The sequence below is a fragment of the Cucurbita maxima genome, unplaced genomic scaffold (assembly GCF_002738345.1).
Source record: "Cucurbita maxima cultivar Rimu unplaced genomic scaffold, Cmax_1.0 Cma_Scf00029, whole genome shotgun sequence".
NCBI lineage: Eukaryota > Viridiplantae > Streptophyta > Magnoliopsida > Cucurbitales > Cucurbitaceae > Cucurbita > Cucurbita maxima.
Genome location: NW_019272045.1, coordinates 1594823 through 1606242, shown reverse-complemented (window position 1 = coordinate 1606242; position 11420 = coordinate 1594823). Strand labels below are relative to the sequence as shown.

The window sequence follows — 11420 nt, the reverse complement described above, 5'->3', positions numbered from 1 at the left end:
AAAAATAAAAATTTGTTAGGAATGAAAAAAAAAAAAAAAAAAAAAAGGGGAGTTTTAACCTTTATTGAAGCTCTTGTTTGGCGAGAAATTAGTATTGTTTTATTTTATATGATCATCGCCAGATGTTTGAGAAGAGCATTGAAAGTACTAGAAGTAAAGCTGTTAAATTAGCAGCTTTTCAATTCAACGACGTGCTTCGCTCACTGTGCTGCGGCACCCAGAAAAGATTGGGAGCTTCTTCTACTGAATTTCATTAGAAAATAATGGAAGTCAAAGCTAGAGCTCCTGGGAAAATCATACTTGCCGGTGAACATGCCGTCGTCCATGGATCCACCGCCGTCGCAGCTTCCGTCGATCTGTACACTACAGCATCAGTTCGATTGCCAAGTTCTTCAGGTATTCTCTCATTTGGGTTTGACTTTTATTTGGGTTTTTGATACTGAAATCTCTGATTTGGAGGGTAAATTTGCGGATTATTAGATTCTTTTGTGTGGGTTATTTAATTGATTGCTACCCATATGAACATTGATGATAATTCTATGGTCTTTCGATCAATCCCATTTCGTTTTATGGGTTTTAATGCTTGTTTTTGTGTAAATCTGGGTTGGAATCTGAGTGTGTTCCTATTTCTAGTTTTCTGGGTGTTTTTCTTGTTCATGTTGTATTCATATTCACATTTCTGTGTTCTTCATTTGAATGTATGAAAATTGATTGAAACTCTTCTTCTTAGTATTCAAGAAAAAGGAAGAGAGACGAGAACTTAGATGCAGATTTAAATACTGTTGAAGATGTCTAGCAGCTCTACCTTTGTGATCTCTACTTCTTTGATCATTGCATATTAAGATTGTTTTTCTTATGATTGGAAAATCTTTGGGTGTGAGATCTCACATCGGTTGGAGAGGGAACAAAACATTTCTTATAAGGGTGTGGAAACCTTTCTTTAGCAATACGCGTTTTAGAACTTTAAGAGGAAGTCTAGAAGGAAAAGCCCAAAGATGACATTATCCGCTAGCGGTGGTCTTGGGCTGTTACAAATGGTATCAGAGCTAGGCGGTGTGTTAGCGAGGACGCTGGGCCCTCAAGGGGGGTGGATTGTGAGATCCCATATCGGTTGGAGGTTGGAGAGGGGAATGAAGCATTTTTTTATAAGAGTGTGGAAATCTCTCCCTAACAGATGCGTTTTAAAACCTAGAAGTGAAAGCTCAAAGAGGACAAATTCGCTAGTGGTGGGCTTGGGCTGTTAGAAATGGTATTAGAGGCAGACACTGGGTGTTGTGCCAGCGAGGATGTTGGGCCTCCAAGGGGGGTGGATTGTGAGATCCCACATCGGTTGGATGGGGGAATGAAGCATTGCTTATAATGGTGTGGAAACCTCTCCCTAGCAGACGCCTTTTAAAATCTTAAGGACAAGTCCAAAAAGAACAATATCTACTAACGGTGGGCTCGGGCTCTGGCTGCATCTCATTAACTCGAAGTGTTTGTGCTCACTTTTCCTCTTCCATTTATATGCTTTGTTATATCAGATAAGGATGATACTGTGAAACTCCAAATGAAGGATCTGGCTCTTGAGTTCTTATGGCCAACTAGTAGAATCAAGGAAGCTTTGGGTGGATTTGTTGGTTCAATCTCAACTCCCACACCATGCCCTGCAGACTGCTTGAAATTGATGGCATCTCTGGTTGAGGATCAAAACATTCCCGAGGCGAAAATCGAGCTCGCCTCTGGAGTGTCTGCATTTCTTTGGCTCTATTCTTCCATCCTAGGGTATGCATTTCATTACTGAAAGGCTTTATATATGTTAGCCTGTGCATACTTCATTTCATTTTCTATGCTTTCAGATTTGTGCCTGTTGATGTGACCATTACTTCTGAGCTTCCTCTTGGATCTGGCTTGGGATCATCGGCCGCGTTTTGTGTTGCACTTTCAGCTGCTCTGCTTGCTTTATCAGGTTCTGTAGATGTCGATCGGGAACGTCGAGGATGGATGGCATATAAAGAAGATGATCTTGTGTTGTTGAACAAATGGGCTTTTGAGGGTGAAAAGATAATCCATGGAAAACCCTCTGGGATTGACAATACAGTGAGCACATATGGTATGCAAAATCCATTTTCTTTAACATAATCTCTCCACATTTTGTTCAAATTGATTGTTTTATATTGGTCACTACGTGAACTTCATAGGATTTTATTAGTCTTTGAAGTAAAGTGAACTGTTACACTTGGTATGCGAGAGAAATAGAGACAATTTGGGATCAGCATGAGTTGGAGAAGGGAACGAAACATTCCTTTAAGGGTGGAACCTCTCTCCAGTAGATGCATATTAAAATCGTAAGGCTGACGATGAAACGTAACGAGCCAAAACGGACAATATCTGCTAGCGGTGGGCTTGGGCCATTACGAATGGTATCAAAGCCAGACAACGGGTGGTGTGATAGCAAAGACATTGGGTCTCCTTCAAGGGGAGTAGATTGTAAGATCCCACATCGGTTTGAGAGGGGAACAAAGCATGCCTTGTAAGGGTGTGGAAACCTCTCCCCAGTAGACATGTTTTAAAACTATGAGGCTGACGGCGATACGTAAAGGGCCAAAGCGGACAATATCTGCTAGCGATGGACTTTGGCCATTACAAAAGGTATCAAAGGCAGACACCAAGCGGTGTACCAACAAAGACGTTGGGCTCCCCACAAGGGGAGTGGATTGTGAGATCCCACATCGGTTGGAGAGAGAAACGAAGTATTCCTTATAAGGGTGTGGAAACCTCTCCCCCAGTAGATGCGTTTTAAAACCATGAGGCTGACGACAATACGTAATGGGCCAAAGCAGACAATATCTACTAGCGGTTGGCTTGGGCTATTACAAATGATATGAAAGCTAGAAACCGGACGGTGTGCCAGTAAAGTTGTTGGGCTTCCCTCAAGGGGGTGGACTGTGAGATCCCACATCGGTTGGAGAGGGGAACGAAACATTTCTTATAAGGGTGTGAAAACCTCTCCCCAGTAGAGATGCATTTTAAAACCGTGAGGCTGACGGCGATACATAACGGGCCAACTGTGCTACAGGTTTTATTTTTTATTTTTCGAGTACAATCATATCATACTATCACTTGTTTGTTCATTCAAAGTTGAAGTAAACAACGTCAGAAACTCTTATGTATCAGGCAGCATGATCAAGTTCAGGTCAGGCAATTTGACCCTCATTAAATCCAATATGCCACTGAAAATGCTCATTACAAACACAAAAGTTGGAAGAAACACAAAGGCTTTAGTTGCTGGTGTTGCAGAAAGAACCATCAGACATCCTGATGCCATGAACTCTGTGTTTAAAGCTGTCGATTCTGTAAGCAAGGAAGTATCGATCCTTATTCAGTCACTGGTCGATGACGACGTTTCCCTAACTGCGAACGAAGAAAAGTTAGCCGAGTTGATGGAAATGAATCAAGGTTTACTTCAGTCGATGGGCGTAAGCCATGCAACTATTGAAACCGTCCTCCGAACGACATTAAAATACAAGCTAGTCTCCAAATTGACAGGAGCTGGAGGTGGAGGCTGTGTTCTTACACTGTTGCCTAACCGTATCCTTTTTCGGCGTAAACGAAATCATAGGGATTAAATTGAAACGAAAACAAACTAGGTAGACGAAAATGATATCTTAACCGACATTGTTGTTATTGTCATTACAAGTTTGTGTTTTCTTAACTTTGTGAAACAGTACTTTCAGAGATAGTTGTTGATAAAGTAATTGCAGAGCTCGAGTTGTGTGGATTCGAATGCTTCATTGCTGGGATCGGAGGAAGAGGGGCGGAGATCTTGTTTGGTGATTCATCTTGAATTCTCAAGTTGTTCTTTGAATGAAATAAACTCTTTTCCCTTTGTTCCTTTTATTAAGACTCGTTAGCTGATTACTCCGTGCATGTTACTTGAATATTTTTCAAAATAATAGTTGCCTTTTCAGAGGGCTATCTTTGGTCTAGGTCGGTTGGTCGAGATTTTTAATTGACTTATCTTGAATTATTGAAACACTATCTTCATTGATACAAGGTCTTTTGGGGTAACCAAAACCAAAGCTGTGAGAGCTTATGCTCAAAGTAAATAATATCATATTATCATAATATCATATTATCATAATATCATATTATCATGGAGATTCGTGGTTCCTAACACTACATGAAACTCATTTCAATTTCAACTAAAAATGTGTTAAGTCTCTATCAACATGACAGCCGCCATAAGATTTAGGTTATAATCGACAAGTTCTAGCTTTAACTGAAAAACAAATTAATTCTATTGTTCTAAATCGAACTCTTTGTATTTATAAACACGAGTACATGAGCATAATTCAACAAGGCGTTGGAGGTTTGAATTTCCTTCCTTGTATTACAAAAAGATCTTTAAATTGCTTTCATTTGGAACATTTGCTTGATCAAATAACCAGGAACATATGCTTCAAAAGGCAAGTTCATCTCTTTTTTTCCTTTTTTTGGTGTGCTTGCCAAGGTATGCCTTGACCTCAGCTTTACTAAAGCTATCCCTGTCCCTTCCCATTGTGGACATCTCAATTCTCAAGGACATGACGAATCCATCTACATCATGTCAAAATGAAGCAGATTGAGCATAAAATATGTAGCTAAAGTATTGGATTTGATCTACAATAGACTTCGGATAACCAAAATATGTGATTCGACACAAAGAACAATATCAGTTCATCCATTTTCTTGATAAATCAATTGACAAAATCTAACTAAATGAACAAGTTAATCCGATATTCGCATGTTTACCCTTCAAGCTTCGAGTATCGTTAAGGATGAGCCGTTTCTTATTCTTTCTTGTTCTTGTTCTTGTTCTTTAACCTTTTTGCCGGGTTCCAATGGCAGCAAATATGTGAACCAGTTGGGACCGGAATTTCGCTACCTTCACTGCCAAGGCAAAAACATTAAAGAAAATGAAAAGAACAGCTCAAGCAATACTCAGATATAAAATGATTGATTCTTTTATTTGTTTGCTGAAACTGCCATGGCTTTCCTGAAACATTGCCTCAGCCTCTGTGCTCTTCTGCACTGCTTGCTTTCTCTGTTACATTTAGTGAACGGTGAAGGTTAGCTCTTTTTCTCTCTCTCTCTCTCTCTCTCTAAGTTTGTAAAACTCATTGACTGCACAGAAAACAATTCTTAATCCCCAAATTTTTGCATGAAGTACAAAATCTGTGGTTTTTCCCATACCCTTTTCTCCAGGTCTAGTATAGTCCCTTGTTCCACCGTCTGGGTTTATTTACAACAAGCCAATTAAGAATACCCAGATGTAATAGTACCAGTAAGTGCATCTTTGATACATTTATCGATTCTCCTGAGAGGTCACAATTACCGCACCTTTTTTTCTAGGTCTGGGATAATCCTTTGTTCCTCTGTCTGAGTCTATTTACAACTAGCCAATTAAGAATTCTTAGATGTATTAGTACTAGCAAGTGCGCCTTTGATGCATTCATTGATTCTCCCGAGAGGTCACAATTGCTGCACCCTTTTCTCCAGGTCTGAGATAATCCTTTGTTCCATAGTCGGGGTCCATTTACAACTAGCCAATTAAGAATTCTTATATGTACTAGTACTAGCAAGTGCATCTTTGATGCAGTCATCGATTCTCCCAAAAGGTTACAATTACCAAGAACAAACATATTAATGACGAGTAACACATTTTTCCTATTCTATTAATACATGTACTTGCTCTACTATTATGCCGAAGCCTGCACAAGGAAGTCATCTTTCTAGGCACATTCATCAAAGAAATCAAAGAAATATAAAAGTGTGAATAAAGTCAGTCAAACTTACAATTCTTTTCATAATGATGAATGACCTTCTTTTTCATGTCTTCTGTGATGTCCCACGTTGGTTGGGGAGGATAACAAACTATCATTTATAAGGATGTGGAAACCTTCCCCTAGCGGACGTGTTTTAAAGCCTTGAGGGGAAGCCTGAAAGGGAAAGCCCAAAGAGGACAATATCTACTAGCGGTAGATCTAAGTCGTTACAAATGGTATAAGAGCCAGACACTGGACGATGTGCTAGCCTTCTCGCTGTTCCCCAAAGGGGGGTAGACACAAGGCGGTGTGCCAGTAAGGATGCTAGGCCCTAAAGGGGGGTGGATTTGGGGGCAGTCCCACATCGATTGGAGAAAGGAAAGAGTGCCGATGAGGACGTTGGGCCCCGAGGGGGGGTGGATTGTGATGTCCCACATTGGTTGGGGAGGTGAACAAACCACCATTTATAAGGGTGTGGAAACCTTCCCTTACCAGACGCGTTTTAAAGCCTTGAGGGGAAGCCCGAAAGGGAAAGCCCAAAGAGGTCAATATCTGCTAGCGGTGGATCTGAGGGTGTGGAAACTTTCCCCTAGCAAACACGTTTTAAAGCCTTGAGGGAAAGCCCGAAAGGGAAAGCCCAAAGAGGACAATATCTGCTAGCGGTGGATCTAGGACGTTACATCTTCGTTACATCTTCATTAACTTATGAGTGAAACTTCAATACCTGTCTACCTGCAGTTGATTTAGAAGAGCTTTTCAAAGGCTTTAACATCTACAAAAACTCACAAAGCCAGTTGTATCTCAACAAAAACTCCAAAGCACAATGTATAGCAGAACAAATCGCAAAGAAATTGTACAACCAACTGCCTTGCAGTCGAACCATCAACGGTGACGCCCTTTTGCCATCGAACCAAAGCCAACTTCCATTGTTCACTCATTACTCAAGCAAGTGCCAAGTTAACCTCAATCATACACTAGACGCTGTTATTTTACCCATATACGTGCCTAACTCAGAAGATGGGCTTGTGCTTGCTGGCTGCAAACATTCTCAGGCTTCAAAGTACTTGGGTAATGCAACTTATACAAGGGTAGGCCTTGCAAAAAATAAAGATTGTTTGGTGATTGCTTTGGGTACTGATGCACTTGGTGGCAGCTATTCTGCTGGTGTCTCTCAGATTCAAAATATTGGTCGGGTTTATTGCTTGGGATTTATTGTTTTCGGGGTCATTTCTTTGTTTTGGTGAGGATCAATAGCGCTTGTTTCCTTTCATCTCCAACATGTTACGATTTACGTTCAATGAGCGCTTGTTTCCTTTCATCTCCAACATGTTACGATTTACGTTCAATGAACATCTCAAGGAGTCATGTAATGCAGTACACCTTCACTTTTATACAATATGGAACAGCTTGAAGAATTTATTTCTTTATCTTCTTCCTTTCTATTCTATAACTGTACATCATTCGGTCAACTTACTATAATAGTTCAAGCCCACCGCTAGTAGATAATGTCTTATTTGGGCTTTCCCTTTTGGGTTTTTCCTCAAGGTTTTAAAACGTGTATGCTAGGGAGAGGTTTCCACACCCTTATAAGGAATGCTTCGTTCACCTCTCCAACCGATGTGGATCTCACAATCCACCCCCTAGAGGGCCCAACGTCCTCCCTAGCACACAGTCTAGTGTTTGGCTCTGATACCATTTGTAATAGTCCAACCCCACCGCTAGTAGATATTGTCCTCTTTGGGCTTTCCCTTTCGAGTTTTCCCTCAAGGTTTTAAAACATGTCTACTAGGGAGAGGTTTCCACACCCTTATAAGTAATGCTTCGTTCACCTCTCCAACCGATGTGGATCTCACGATCTCACTTTCCCTTTTGGGTTTTTCCTCAAGGTTTTAAAACGTGTATGCTAGGGAGAGGTTTCCACACCCTTATAAGGAATACTTCGTTCACCTCTCCAACCGATGTGGATCTCACAATCCACCCCCTAGAGGGCCCAACGTCCTCCCTCTTCGTTCACCTCTCCAACCGATGTGGATCTCACAATCCACCCCCTAGAGGGCCCAACGTCCTCCCTAGCACACAGTCTAGTGTTTGGCTCTGATACCATTTGTAATAGTCCAACCCCACCGCTAGTAGATATTGTCCTCTTTGGGCTTTCCCTTTCGAGTTTTCCCTCAAGGTTTTAAAACATGTCTACTAGGGAGAGGTTTCCACACCCTTATAAGTAATGCTTCGTTCACCTCTCCAACCGATGTGGATCTCACGATCTCACTTTCCCTTTTGGGTTTTTCCTCAAGGTTTTAAAACGTGTATGCTAGGGAGAGGTTTCCACACCCTTATAAGGAATACTTCGTTCACCTCTCCAACCGATGTGGATCTCACAATCCACCCCCTAGAGGGCCCAACGTCCTCCCTAGCACACAGTCTAGTGTTTGGCTCTGATACCATTTGTAATAGTCCAACCCCACCGCTAGTAGATATTGTCCTCTTTGGGCTTTCCCTTTCGAGTTTTCCCTCAAGGTTTTAAAACATGTCTACTAGGGAGAGGTTTCCACACCCTTATAAGTAATGCTTCGTTCACCTCTCCAACCGATGTGGATCTCACGATCCACCCCCTAAGGGGCCCAACGTCCTCCCTGGCACACCGTCCAATGTTTAGCTTTGATACCATTTGTAATAGTCCAACCCCACCGCTAGTAGATATTGTCTTCTTTGGGCTTTCCCTTTCAGGTTTTCCCTCAAGGTTTTAAAACGTGTCTGCTAGGGAGAGGTTTCCACACCCTTATAAGAAATGCTTCGTTCACCTCTCCAACCGATGTGGATCTCACAATCCACCCCCTAGAGGGCCCAACGTACTCCCTAGCACACCGTCTAGTGTTTGGCTCTGATACCATTTGTAATAGTCCAACCCCATCACTAGTAGATAATGTCCTCTTTGGGCTTTCCCTTTTGAGTTTCCTTCAAGGTTTTAAAACACGTCTACTAGGGAGAGGTTTCCACACCCTTATAATGCTTCGTTCACCTCTCCAACCGATGTGGATGTGGATCTCACACTTACAGAGCTCTTCACTTGACTAATATGAAGAGATATCTTATCATTGGAAAATGGGGAATAGAAATGCAGCAGCCTAATAGAATCAGCTTTAAATCCCAAGAAGAACATCTTATGATAGAAAGCTGAACCAGTGCCCATATCGGGGAAGGAAGTAAAAAGTGAAAAAGTAAACAAAAGAAGAAACCCCAACTTCAGAAAAGAACCTGCTGAGCAGCCAAAGGGAAATAAATAAAACATATGGAAGGAAACACATGAAGAATCCTCCTGTACGATCATAAAACGATACTATAACGAAGCTTAGATACCGATAATCCCCCAAAAAAACAACCAGGAAGATCAAAATCATCAAAAGGTAACGAAATCCGAAGCTAAAATATGAATGCCTATTGATAGAAATCAGAACTACAATATGTTTTTGCTTGCTTGTGAATTGTGCATCACCTAAACTGTTTGGAATATTGTGCATAGAATAAATGAAAATGAAACACGTTGAGAAAAAGAAACTCAACACCCTTCCTTAATCAAATGAGCAAGAATATATCCCAGCAGGTCCACATCTATACAGTTCATAACACAACATTTGGAATTGCAAAGACATTTCTGAACTATGTTAAGACAATTTTAGAACTGAGGTAGGTGGGATTTCATACCTATACGCCTTTACAGGAATGACTAATGAACACATAAAGTGTAATATGGAAAGCTTATACACTTCACGAATAAAGCAAAGCAATATTGCTAGAACAAGCAAATTCTAAAGAGATCAGAATGGAAGAACCCAAATAAAAGGATAAAAAAAAGGTAAGAACCTCGTATTCTTTGTCCAAGCAAGCCTGATGCCTTCTCCTTGACCCTCCTGCAGCTGCATAATGGCCTTGCCCTCCCACAAACTTGGCTTCTTCCTCTACTGTGTTGCCCATGGCTTGCTGCTATTGTCGTGCTCAGTACATGGCGATGGACCTAATGGTTCTCTCTCTCTCTCTCTCTCTAAGCACACACACAAACATATATGAGCTTCATAGTTCCTTGTCTTTGATGGGTTCTTTCCTGTTGAGCTGTTTTACTGATAATTCCCCATTATCCATAGACATCATTTGTTATTGTTGAGGATTATTGGAAGTGAGTCCCACATTGGCTAATTTAGGGAATGATCGTGGGTTTAAAAGTAAGGAATACTATCTCCATTGGTATGAGGCCTTTTGGGAAGCCCAAAGCAAAGCCATGAGAGCTTATGCTCAAAGTGGACAATATCATACCAGTGTGGAAAGTCGTGATTCCTAACATGGTATCAGAGTCATGCCCTAAAACTTAGCTATGTTAATAGAATCCTCAAATATCGAACAAATAATTGTGAGCCTCGAAGGTGTAGTCAAAAGTGACTAAAGTGTCGAACAAAGGGTGTACTTTGTTCGAGGGCTCCAGAGAAATGAGTTAAGCCTCGATTAGGGGGAGGCTATTCGAGCTAAGCCTCAGATAAGGCTTATAGTGTACTTTGTTCGAGGGGAGGTCAACAGAATCCTCAAATATCGAACAAATAATTGTGAGACTCGAAGGTGTAGTCAAAAGTGACTAAAGTGTCGAACAAAGGGTGTACTTTGTTCGAGGGCTCCAAAGAAAGGAGTCGAGCCTCGATTAAGGGGGAGGCTATTCGAGAGCTCCATAAGCCTCAGGGGAGGCTTATAGTGTACTTTGTTCGGGAGAGGATTGTTGAGGATTGTTGGGAGTGAGTCCCACATTGGCTAATTTAGGGAATGATCATGGGTTTATAAGTGAGGAATACTATCTCCATCAGTACAAGGTCTTTTGGGGAAGCCCAAAGTAAAGCCACGAGAGCTTAGGCTCAGAGTGGACAATATCATACCATTATGGAGAGTCGTGATTCCTAACAGCTATATACTATCTATCTCATAGAAACTCACACCTAAATCATCCATCATTTGCAGTGAAAGAAGACGTACTTTTCCAGGCCATGAACAGCTACAGAAAGTCCATAAAACTTACCCCCATGAACAAGAACTCCAAAGCAGACTGCCTAGTCAAGCAAATCGCTTGGGACTTCGACGACCAGTCGCCCCTCAGCATCTTCCTCAGCGGCTCCACCATTGCACCAAGCAACTTCTCCCAACTACCTAGTCTACCCGACTACCTGTCCAAATGCAAAATCGAGCTCAATCACACAAAAAATGGCCTGATTTTGCCTCTCCATATCCCCACTTTGGCATTGAATCTTGTTCTCCATGAATGCACAAATTCCCAAACGGCTAAGTACTGGAGCAAACCCGAATTCACGTCGGTCGGAATTGGGAGTTATGAACAATGGGTAGTGTTCGCTTTTGCCACCGATTCGCCTCCCGGAAGCTTTTCTTCTGCCGTGAATTTGTCTGATTTGGGTCTTCGACATTTTCACTTGGTGTCATCCGTGCTGTTGGGGTTGTTTCTTCTCTCTGGTTGAGGACCGTTTTCCTTTGCATCTCAAACGACATGTCGGTCGGGTTCTGGAAATTTCAAGCATCCTGCCACAATAATTACATTTTTTTCTTTATTTTGAGTCACAAGTGTTTTTCATGAAATAACTATCTTAA

General features: G+C 41.5%; 3 protein-coding genes and 2 long non-coding RNA genes across 8 annotated transcripts in view; 3 read left to right on the top strand and 2 right to left on the bottom strand.

Annotated features, from left to right (window-relative positions):
- LOC111465647 (uncharacterized GPI-anchored protein At5g19250-like) overlaps window positions 1–11420 on the top strand; it is a 23739-nt gene extending 12319 nt beyond the window's left edge. The window contains exons 2-3 of one of the 3 annotated variants that reach the window (XM_023110133.1): window positions 9856–9934; window positions 10728–11418. In XM_023110133.1, the coding sequence (XP_022965901.1) occupies window positions 9874–9934; window positions 10728–11290 (624 nt within the window). In that variant the 5' untranslated portion in view covers window positions 9856–9873 and the 3' untranslated portion in view covers window positions 11291–11418. Of the gene's footprint in view, window positions 1–9647; window positions 9935–10727 lie in introns of those variants that run through there. The other 2 variants (XM_023110134.1, XM_023110131.1) reach the window with 2 other exon arrangements.
- Window positions 109–4030, top strand: LOC111465579 (mevalonate kinase-like). The gene is made up of 5 exons (XM_023110032.1): window positions 109–396; window positions 1524–1764; window positions 1839–2092; window positions 3157–3570; window positions 3708–4030. The coding sequence occupies exons 1-5, from the start codon at window positions 264–266 to the stop codon at window positions 3824–3826; spliced, it is 1161 nt and encodes a 386-aa protein (XP_022965800.1). The 5' UTR covers window positions 109–263; the 3' UTR covers window positions 3827–4030.
- On the bottom strand, window positions 4224–6002 carry LOC111465759. The gene is made up of 3 exons (XR_002714276.1): window positions 5818–6002; window positions 4774–4911; window positions 4224–4578 (listed from the first exon to the last, which is right to left on the bottom strand). It is a non-coding gene; the product is annotated as an uncharacterized LOC111465759 (long non-coding RNA).
- LOC111465680 (uncharacterized GPI-anchored protein At3g06035-like) lies at window positions 4924–7205 on the top strand. 2 transcript variants are annotated; one of them, XM_023110189.1, is made up of 3 exons: window positions 4924–5090; window positions 6525–7064; window positions 7113–7205. In XM_023110189.1, exons 1-2 carry the CDS (start codon window positions 5009–5011, stop codon window positions 7028–7030), a joined length of 588 nt encoding a protein of 195 aa, XP_022965957.1. In that variant the 5' UTR covers window positions 4924–5008; the 3' UTR covers window positions 7031–7064; window positions 7113–7205. The 2 variants fall into 2 exon arrangements, with proteins under 2 accessions (XP_022965957.1, XP_022965956.1); XM_023110188.1 differs by having other exon boundaries at window positions 6525–7205.
- LOC111465749 lies at window positions 6382–10928 on the bottom strand. Its single transcript, XR_002714258.1, has 3 exons — window positions 10840–10928; window positions 9648–9825; window positions 6382–6518 (listed from the first exon to the last, which is right to left on the bottom strand). It is a non-coding gene; the product is annotated as an uncharacterized LOC111465749 (long non-coding RNA).